At 39.7% G+C, this 11378-nt stretch overlaps 1 protein-coding gene across 1 annotated transcript in view; it reads left to right on the top strand.

Annotated features, from left to right (window-relative positions):
• SOX30 (SRY-box 30) overlaps positions 1-11378 on the top strand; it is a 27944-nt gene that overhangs the window by 464 nt on the left and 16102 nt on the right. Inside the window, exons 2-4 of the mRNA XM_021711089.1 lie at positions 5-599; positions 2891-3130; positions 4879-5058. Coding sequence (XP_021566764.1) covers positions 5-599; positions 2891-3130; positions 4879-5058 — 1015 coding nt within the window. The remainder of the gene's footprint in view (positions 1-4; positions 600-2890; positions 3131-4878; positions 5059-11378) is intronic.

Here is an 11378-nt window from a genome sequence, read left to right as displayed (position 1 = left end):
CGAGGGCGCCCCCTGCAGGCCCGAGGCGCACCCGGCGCAGCCCTGGGCGCTGCACGTCAAGGCCGAGAAGCCGGAGCCCGGGTGCGACCTGCCCCCGTCGGCGGGACCGCTGAGAGCCGTCGAGGCGGGCCCTAGAGCCTCCAGGGTGGCTCTTGACTGCGGCCAAGGGGCCGAGAGGAAGGACGAGCCGGAGAGGAACGAGGTCATGCGGGACGCGGCGAGTGGCGGGGAAGGCCAGAGCCTGGCGGGCGTCCGAGAAGGGGTCGTCAAAACGGAGGAGCCTGAGAGTCTCGGCGAGGACGGCGGAGCCAGCCCGGAGCCCGCGTCCAATGGCCTGGGCCAGGGCAGCAAGGAGTTCCTCCTGGCCGCGCCGTCCAGCGCCTTTGGGCCGCACCAGCAAGACCTCAGGATCCCTTTGACTCTGCACACCGTCCCCCCGGGGGCCCGGATCCAATTTCAGGGGCCTCCGCCTTCGGAGCTGATAAGGTTGACCAAGGTGCCCCTGACACCAGTGCCTATTAAAATGCAGTCCTTACTGGAGCCTTCTGTAAAAATCGAAACCAAGGATGTCCCGCTCACCGTGCTGCCCTCCGACGCAGGTATTAGGCACCAGGGCGAGCCGGTTTTCAGGACTTGGCCTGTGTTGCCCCGCCGCGGGTGTGCCAGCCCTTCCGGAGCCCACGCGAGAAAAATCAAGTCGTGGAAGGGATGCTTCTCAGGGCAGGGTCTGCACAGGTGGCTCTTCTGATTGGCTGTTCACAGGCCAGCCAAATACACTGACACGACCAAGGTTCCCAGACTTTTTAAAAAATCCATTTTAAGGCCCGTTATTTAGATGTGACTAGTTTGTATGCACAGAAATAGACCTATTTTTGCTAGGCAACACAGAGCCCTCGGTTTATATGCTACAGATCATCAGGATTTAAAATATTGTAGCTCAGTAATGAGTTCAAGGAACCATGGTGTTTAATGAAAAATGTTATTAAAAAAAACAGGAACGTTTATAACTATTATAGAAGTTATCTTCTTTAAAAATGAAGAGTAAACATTCTTCTAGAAGAAAACATGATTAAGTGTAACATTTTAGCATTTATTCCTCTAGAAGCTAAGAACTTCCAGAAATACTGAAGATGAAAAATACTGTAGAATAAGCCAGCAAAATTGTTTTTAAATTACTAGTTACAGCAGTAACAACTGCAGATAGATATTTTATTTCTATCCAGTAATTCCAAATATATAGTTGGAAAGTTCTTCTTTTAAGATTTAGTTTTTACCTTAATATCTTTTATTGAAAATGAAAAAAAAATCAAAACATTTTAAAGATTTAGTTTAGACATAACATTTTGTCAATGAATGTCTTGGAAAGTCATATTAATCTTCAGTTCATATTTTCACTAACTTTTATGTTTATTGCTTTGCTTTTATTTTCTTTTTTGATTCTTCCTGCCCATCATACCCCCCTTGCTTGTATCTTCGGTGGTTTTTAGAGTTTGTTTCCATTTTAAGTAAAGGAAAGAAAGGAGCTAGACGTAGGGGCTTATACCAGTAATTCCAGCAGTTTGGGAGACTGAGACAGGAGAATCAGTTGATCCCAGAGGTTTGAGACCAGCTTGGGCAACATAGTGAGAGTTAGTCTCTACCAAAAAATACAACAATTAGCCGGGCATAGTGACCCATACTTGTGGTTCCATCTACTCAGGAGGTTGAGGAGGAAGGATTATTGGAGCCCAGGAGAAGGTTGAGGCTGCAGTTAGCTGCTGTGATTGTGCCACTGCACTCCAACCTGGGTGACAGAGACCCTGTCTCAACAAAAAAAAAAAGAAAAGAAAGCAAAAACTTTCTTAATACTACGAATTTCATCTTTTGTGTGTTTTTTGAAATTTTATATGTCAAGTAACCCTAAAATAAAGAGATGAAATGTAAGAGGTTTACTGACAGTTTTCTTTTTTTAATTAACTGTGTAAGAGATGTGAATTTTTCCAGCTTCGTTTAGTGTCATTTCAGCTGGTTCCGTGACATTCAAAAAGCTACTTTTACTATTTTTCTCTCATGGTGTAAGATGAGTATTGATGTTTCACTTTAGTAGGAGCTTTATTTTCATAGTGAAATTCAACTAATACTGTATTATAATTTATAATTATATCTGTTTAAAAGGACACTACAGCAGCATATAAATGAGTTTCTTTAAACATTTAGGAAATACCTACCTAGTGCTAGGATTTATAGTCATGAATAAGTCATAGTTCCTGCCCCCATGTTAGAATATATAAATGGAAATAAACTAAATGTTAATTATTGTTCGCAGTATTAATAAAGCTCAAAGAAGCCAGCAATTTACTATCTTCAACATTATTACTTCCACAATATCTTTAACAATATTATTCTCTTTGAGGAAAAGGAATCATTCCAAACTATATTTTGGAATGCTGGATTTAGGGGTTATAAGGAATTCTGGAATATTAGCAGTTATTTGGCCATATTAAAGAGTATATTTTGGCCAGGTGTGGTGGCTCATGCCTGTAATCCCAGCACTTTGGGAGGCAGAGGTGAGAGGATTACCTGAGCCCAGGGGTTTGAAACCAGCCTGGGCAACTTGGTGAGACCTCGTCTCTACAATAAATCAAAAATTAGCCTGGCATGGTGGCGCTCACCTGTAGTTACAGCTACTTGGAAGGTTGAGGCAGAAGAATTGCCTGAGCCCAGCAGGTGGATGCTGCGATGGCCGTGAGTGTGCCACTGCACTCTAGCCTGGGCATCAGAGTGAGACGCTGACTCAAAAAAATAAGTATATTTTCTCCTGATATTTAAAAAACAAATATAGGTGGAAATGCACTTCATTTTAAAATTGTGTGTGGCACATTAATTTAGTCTCTTAATTTTTGTCATGTAGGAATACCAGACACTCCCTTCAGTAAGGACAGAAATGGTCATGTGAAGCGACCCATGAATGCATTTATGGTTTGGGCAAGGATCCACCGGCCAGCACTAGCCAAAGCTAACCCAGCAGCCAACAATGCAGAAATCAGTGTCCAGCTCGGGTTAGAATGGAACAAACTTAGTGAAGAACAAAAGAAACCCTATTATGATGAAGCACAAAAGATTAAAGAAAAGCACAGAGAGGAATTTCCTGGTAATCATAAAATAAACAAAGCCTCTTTCTAATTTCTTTTAAATTAATGTAGATAAAGATTAGGTTAGGTTGAGATTGAAAGACAAAATGTGTAATTGTTTTCTAATCTGATATGTAAAGTAAAGAGAATAATAGCTAATATAGTAATGATTGAAATGATACCGGACATAAGTTTCCTTAAACAGAACTAAGTAGGGGGATATTTGGTCTCATATTTACCAAATAATACAAACCAGAGGACATAAAGTTTTATTGTGGTTTGGATAGATTAGATACATACGTAGAGAGAGAGAAATTAAATGAAGGTAATCTCAAAAGTTCTAGCATACAATTTTGCAAATATACTAGAAATGCTAAAGTCATAGCAACAGAAAAAAATATGCAGTAAGCAGTAAGTCCCCTGCATACAAATCTTTAAGTTGCAAACTTTCAAAGATGTGAGTGTTTGTTTGCATGTCCAATCATGTAAGTTAGTTAACGTGTCTGGTGTACATTGTCACATATGTGCATTTTCTACAAATGGTTGTGCTTTTGTATACCTTACAGTACTGTAGAGAGTACAGTAGTACAGTACCTTTATTTCAAGCCCAGGATGTCCAGAAGCAAGCGTAAAAGCAGTGGTGATGTACCTGGTCCTGCTAAGAAGCGCCAAGCGATAATGATGTACTGTACTTTTAAAGGTACTGTACTGTAAGATAAAAAATACTTTTCGTGTTTGTTTTTTATGTATTATTTGTGTGAAAAGTATTATAACTCTATTACAGTACAGTAAAACATAGCCGATTGTGTTAGTTGTTTAGGCTAACTATGTTGGACTTATTAACAAATTGGACTTACAAATGTGCTCTTAGAATGGAACTCTCAGAATGTATGTAGAGGACTTACTGTACACCTAAAGATAATGAGAATTCAGGGAATAACACCATGCTCCATTTAAATATTTAATTTGTCAGAACATACTCCTCCCTTCGGATTGACAGATTCATCCCTATCATGATACAGTGACATGAGTCTGATTCCTCCCCAGCAATGACATTGAGATGAAGCTTGGAAAGATGCACAGTGTATACCAACATGTCTGTGCATGGTGGAAAGAAAATTGTATTTTCTGAAATATGAGTAGATACATCAGTAAGTTCTAGGAGTGAGGCACAACTACAGGGAACCAGTGATTCTTCCGGTTATACAGTGACTACAATTACCATGGCTTCATGGTTCTGACTGTGGAAAGAAATTGAGTTATTCGTGGACTTGGAGATTGCTGAGTCACGGAGAGGGACTCTTCCTGAACTAGGCATAAAAATAGTGACTGGTCATTAGTGACTATTACATTGTAAGATATAGACAATTGTATCTTCTAGAAAGGAAACAGGAGGAAATGAATAATGTCAATGCCACATTATTTTATACATAGGAGGAAGGGGGGAGTCGATCCAAGCACAACACTTTTGATGTTAATTCTGCTACGGATTCAATGTGTGTCATTGGATATGTCATTTGACCTTCCCCTTTCAATTATGGGTTCCAACATTGGCCACTAGTTAGGAGCTAAATGGATATGTGTACTAAAGTACACAGTGGAGGAGTTACTCACAGAAATAGAATTATAGAGCTGGAAAAGATACTTTTGACAATAACTTATTTTTTAAAAACTTTGAAGTGCTTTGCATTTTCATATGAAAAGGATGATTTGAAGGCTAAATAGGGTCTATACTTTTGTATTAAAAACAGTTTATCTTCTTCTATAGGTTGGGTTTATCAGCCTCGTCCAGGGAAGCGAAAACGCTTCCCATTAAGTGTTTCCAATGTATTTTCTGGCACCACCCAGAATATCATCTCTACAAATCCAGCAACAGTTTATCCTTATCGTTCACCTACCTACTCAGTGGTCATTCCCAGCCTACAGAACGCCATCACTCATCCAGTTGGTGAGTTAGTTTTGTCGTAGATTACTGTTTTTGTAATAGCCACGTGAAAATTTCACCTCAAGTTGATATTTTCTTTCTGTTAGACTTAAGAATCTGGAACAACGATATTAAGAAGAAAAATGAAGAGTGAGAACATTAAGTAGGAGGAGAATTTTCAATAGATACCAAAGCACTTGGTTTGCCAGAGTAGCAAATAATCCGTGTATGATACCTCAGACCTCTTATGCTGAGGATGAGCCCACAGATTAGGCAGATAATGCAGGAAATGACTGAGGTACTTTAATAGGAAAAGGAGTATCTTTTTTACTATCAGTATGAAAGAATTCCTTGCTAGTAGGGTATGAAGCATTCTGTCCTGGAATTTAGCAATGATACTTCTCAGGAGTAATCTGTTTCCTAACACATATTTGTTTGTTTCACTATACTGATATACCTAAATTTGTCTTCTGTTATCATTTCTTTACAACATTCATGTTTTAAGAACCGAATTTAAGAACCAATCTTTTTTTTTTTTTTTTTTTGAGTTGGGATCTCACTCTGTCACCCAGACTGTAGTGCAGTGGCTGCTCCCGGCCACCGCAGCCTCGGCCTGCTGGACTCCGGTGATCCTTCCGCCTCAGCCTTCCAAGTAGCTGGAACTACAGGTGTGCACTACCACACCTGGCTAATTTTTTGATTTATTGTAGAGATGAGGTCTCACCAAGTTGCCCAGGCGGGTCTCGAACCCGCGGGCTCAGGCAGTCCACTCACCTCAGCCTCCCAAAGCGTGGGATTACAGGCTGAGCCACCGAGCCCGGCTAAGAACCAATTTTAAGAACTAAAAAATGAGAACTAGTGTCTTAATAACTTGCTATAGGGGTTCTCGGAACCTATTTTAACCATCTTTTTAGGGAGAGCTTTATACTCTGGCTACTTGTTGTCACTTGTCTTAAAATGACTTAAGACAGGCCAGGTGCAGTGGCTCACACCTGTAATCTCAGCACCTTGGAACGCCGAGGTGAGAAGATTACTTGAGTTCAGGAGTTTGAGGCTAGACTAGGCAACATTGTGAGACCTTGTCTCCACAAAAATTTTTTTAAAAAAAATTAGCTTTAGTCCTAGCTACTGGGGAGACTGAAGCAGAAGGATCATCTGAGCCCAGGAGTTTAAGGCTGCAGTGAGCCATGAGCCATGAACCAGGAGTTCAAGGCTGCAGTGAACCATGAGCTGTGCCACTGTACTCCAACCTGTGCGACAAACTAAGACCCTGTCTTAAAAACAAAACAACAACAAGAAAAACTAAGACAAAACTACTTAAAACTACTCTTTCCAGTTTCTACTTGCTTAGATCCTGATGGTGATAATGCTATCCTTATGGGTTAAGAGGTTTAGATATTTGGAAATCAACTTACTAGAATCTTAAGTATTTTCAATGTTTTTAAATTTGTCACTTTAACAATTGAAGCAACATAGCCACTTTTGAGATGTTTAGCCTCAAGAGAAAGATGCAGAAAGCTATATTCTTGTTCTTTCCCAGCATGCAGGCACACTCTCCCTTCACTGTTTGGTAGTGTCTCCTTTGATCTTGTATTGCAACCTAAGCTTAATTATGCCTTTGTTCACTTACCTTGTTTTTTTGCTCTGTTATTTATGATTTCTGTTTTCATAATACATGTTTCTTATTTTTATCCCTTTTTCTAAGCTCTCACTTAATGTCTACTTCTATCCACTGTTAAATGTTGTATGTTTTCTCTTACCAGAAACAAAGTTATCAGTGTTCTTATTTGAAGCAACTGACATTTTATACAATGTATTTTTATTCCGAAGATATGGGCAAAGATCTGAACAAAGATATAGGTTGGGTAGAAACTAGAATATTTTCTTCTAATGTTGGTAAGATCTTTCTATCCATGATGTTGTATTTAAGTAAGATAGTCAAATTTATAAGAAGTATTTCAGAGCTATACACAACAGTAATCAAATCTAAGACAAGGCAGTGATTTTTTTTTTTTTTTACAATATCCCTTACTTCTGGTGATATCTGGTGTTAGTAAAAATTCCTTTCTTGAATCTCAAATTGTAAGTGGAGAATATCATATTTTAAAATTTTTTCCCATTTTAAAGATGTGGGGTACAATTCAGGGTTGGGTATATAAGTAGTCATCCTACAGGTGAGGTTTGGGTCTCCCATTGGCCCTCACTTTGTCTGGTTTGGGATCAGGTACCCTTATTAATGTTATGTGTCCCCCTTCGCCCCTCCCTGGGGAGTGACCCACTACTGCCAATCCCGTTCATGTAATATTATGATAAATCAGAGAACATTATCTTATAAATATAATTTGGGAATTAAGATATCTTAATAAGAAATGGTGAAATGTGTCTGCTACTGTTCTGCCTAATCATACAGCTTTGAAATATGTCCTTTTAGTTTGTTCTTATCAGCTTGCCATTATATTACTTAAAGGAGTTAGTATTACTTGTAAACTTTGAAATTTCACTGTATATTATATATTCTAAACCTTTTTTTTTTTTTTTGGAGACAGGGTCTCATTCTGTCACCCAGGCTGGAGTGCAGTGGCATGATTCCAGCTCACTGCAACCTTGACCTGGTTTCAAGGGGATCCTTCTGCCTCAGCCTCCTGAGCAGCTAGAACTACAGGTGCACATAACCATCCTGGCTAATTTTTTGTTTTGTTTTGTTTGTTTGTTTTTGTAGAGACAAGGTCTTGCTATATTGCCCAGGCTGGTCCTGAACTCCTGAAATCCAAGTGATTCTCCTGCCTTGGCCTCCCAAAATGCTGGGATTACAGGCATGTGCCACCGTGCCTGGCCTCTAAATAATTTATAAAACTGTTAAATAAGTTGGGCACTGTGGCTCATGCCTATAATCCCAGCATTTTGGGAAATGGAGGTGAGAGGATTGCCTTGAGTCCAGGGGCTTGAGACCAGCCTGGGCAACTTGGCAAGACCTCGTCTCTACAATAAATCAAAAAATTAGCAGGGCATGGTGGCATGCACCTGTAGTTCCAGCTACTTGGAAGGCTGAGGCAGAAGGATCACCTGAACCGAGCAGGTCAAGGCTGCAGTGGCTATGAGCATGCCACTGCACTCCAGCCTGAGTGACAGAGTAAGAATCCTACTCAAAAACAAAACAAACAAACAAACAAAAAAACCCTGCTAAATAAGAACAAATTATAGCACAAATCTTTTGAGGAATTATAGTTTTAATCTTTGCAGATGTTAATTTTATACCTTATTTTTGTTTTTTCAATTAATTTGATATTCTAAATATAAAATTTTGGTAATTTTGTTTTTCAAACATGTTTGTTTTATTCCCATGGAAGAAAAAAGATATCAAGGTAGTGAAATATGGTTTTTATTGTACACAGTTTGTTCTCTTTTTTCTAACAAGCTTTGTGCATTAATATGATACTGTATACATTTTATCACCTTTTCAGGTGTAGAAAATAGACTCACCAAACTAGAGTTCTCAAGGTCACTGGCTTCCATAACTGGAAGTTATGTTGTCTTTCCAAAAATCTGGCAGAGGCCATTTGTGCCTACTTTATTTAACATCATCTCAATGCTACCCTCTAGTTTCTTTACAGTTTTAGGTGAATGCCACCTACAATCTATTTATGTTCATTTTGTTAATTTGGATTAGAACAGTCTTTGAACTTGCCATTATACTATAGTTGATTTAATATTCTTAACCTGTTTGCTTTGACAATTAGAGATTAGAAATCTTAAGGTCTTCTTTAGTAGGAAGGGACTTATTGAGTCTCTCTGTTCTCTTTTCAGTTGCATTTTATACTGTAATGATTCAATAATTCCATGAGTCTTTTTTTTTCTGTAAAGGTATTTAGACTCAATTAGTATTGACTTTGAGCTCTCTCCTTCAGTTCTTCTTTGGACTGCCTTTTTACTTCATCTGACTTACCATGCTTGGGCTTATTTGTGACATTTGGACAAGCTTTTGGGTGTGTGTGTGTGTGTGTGTGTGTGTGTGTGTGTGTGTGTGTGTGTGTGTGTGTAATTTGGCCAATTTAGCTGTAGCAACTTTCTGATTTTGAGGCACATGTTTTTCTTCTCTGTCTTTAGCATTATCATGTAAAATAACCTTCATTTTTCTATGCACTTTTAATTTTAGTTATCCCTACCAGCCTTTTTTCTTTAGCTAAATATATATTCCTAAAATTGAATAACCTTGTAGTACATTTTTTTGGCTCTTCTCTTTAGTTGGGAATCTTAAACATGTGATTACTTAGTGCTGTATAATACTTCACGCATTGAATTCATGGGTTCTCTAGTAATCTTTATTATTTGACTCTCAATCAAACTTATTTCATTTTATTGTGTATTCTACCAAACCTGTGTTCTCCAATAAGCCCTTATTTATCCTGTACCAGATCTTCCCAGCACATTTTTATACCATTAGGATATTCAATCTATTTGAAAACTGGCGATATAATTTGGTATTCTCCCCTGTTTCAGGGAATGTTTCTATCTCAGATCTTCTGGGAAAATTTCAATGTTGCCACATTTGCATGCCTGCCTTCCTGCCACCTCCACTACCTAATTTTTATTTTTTTATTTATTTTTGAGTTGGAGTCTCACTCTTTGTTGCCCAGACTGGAGTGCATTGGCATGCTCACGGCCACCGCAACCTTGACTTGCTGGGTTAAGGTTATCCTTCTGCCTCAGCCTTCTAAGTAGCTGGAACTACAGATGCACGCCACCACATCTGGCTGGTTTTTTTTATTTATTGTAGAGATGAGGTCTCATCATGTTGCCCAAGCTGGTCTCAACCCCCCAGGCTCAGGCAGTCCACTCACCTCAGCCTCCCAAAGTGCTGGGATTACAGACTTAGCCACTGCGCCTGGCCTTTATTTTATTTCATTTTTAAAATTTACTTTTATGGCCCGGCTCGGTGGCTCAACCTGTAATCCCACGCTTTGGGAGGCTGAGGTGAGTGGATTGCCTGAGCCCGTGGTTTTGAGACCCACCCCGGCAACTTGGCGAGACTTCATTTCTACAATAAATCAAAAAATTAACCGGGTGTGGTAGTGCACACCTGTAGTTCCAGCTACTTGGAAGGCTGAGGTGGAAGGATCTCTGGAGCCCAGCGGGTCGAGGCTGTGGTGGCCGGGAGCATGCCACTACACTCCAGTCTGGGCGACAGAGTGAGACTCCAACTCAAAAAAAAAAAAATTATTATTATGAGTTTAGGAGTACAAGGGCAATTGTGTTAAATGGATATATTGCATAATAGTGAAGTCTCAGCTTTTTAAACCCATGCCCCGACTAGTGCACATTGTACCCAATAGGTAGCATTTCATCCCTTACCCTCTTCCCACCTTTTTGAGTCTCCAGCATTAATTATTCTGCTCTGTATGTCCATGTGTATCATTCTTTAGCGCCCACTTATAAGTGAGGATATGTGGTTTTTGACTTTCTGTTTCTGAATAATTTCACTTAGGATAATGGCCTCCAGTTCCATTCATATTACTGCAAAAGACACGCTTTCATTCTTTTTTATAGCTGAGTTGTATTCCTTTACAAACACACACACACACACACACACACACACACACACACACACACACACACACACTACACACTTAGCTAGGGGTGGTGGCACATGCCTGTAGTCCCAGTTACTTGAGAGACGAGGCAGGAGAATCACTTGAGTCCAGGAGTTCAAGGCTACAATGAGCTACGATCATACCAGCACACCCCATCCTGGGTGACAGAGTGAGAACTTGTCTCTAAAGCAAAATGTGAGAGAGAAAGAGATAGCTGGCCATTATCCCTCAAAACTGTCAAGGTCATAAAAACTAGGAAAGTCTTAGAAATAGCCATAGTCAAAATGAGCCTAAGCAGACATGACAACTTATATGAATGTGCTGTCCTGGGTGGGATCTTGAGACAGAAAAGAGACTTTAGGAGAAAACTGAGGAAGCCAGAATAATATATAGACCTTATTTAATAATAATATATTCCTGTTGTTTCAGTCATTGTGACAAATATACCATACTAATGTAGAAGGCTAATATGAGGAACAACTGAGTATGGAAATATGGAAATTCTCTGAACTATCTTCACAACTTTTGTAAGTGTATTTTTTGCTTGATTTAATAGCTGTCGGGGTTCAGTGGCTTTTGATTACATGGATGCCTTTTACAGTGGCGAATAAGTCTGTGCCTTATGTGTACCCATCACCCCCAGTAGTGCACTTCGTACCCGATAGGTGACTTTTCATTTCTTCCCCTATTCCCATCCTCCCCTTCCGAGTCTCCAATGTCCATTATACCATTCTCTGTGCATTTGCATATATATGG

The sequence above is a fragment of the Carlito syrichta genome, unplaced genomic scaffold (genome assembly GCF_000164805.1).
Source record: "Carlito syrichta isolate Samal-C Ts95f unplaced genomic scaffold, Tarsius_syrichta-2.0.1 Scaffold301856, whole genome shotgun sequence".
Classification (NCBI taxonomy): Eukaryota; Metazoa; Chordata; class Mammalia; order Primates; family Tarsiidae; genus Carlito; species Carlito syrichta.
This window is presented reverse-complemented; position numbering and strand designations above follow the sequence as displayed.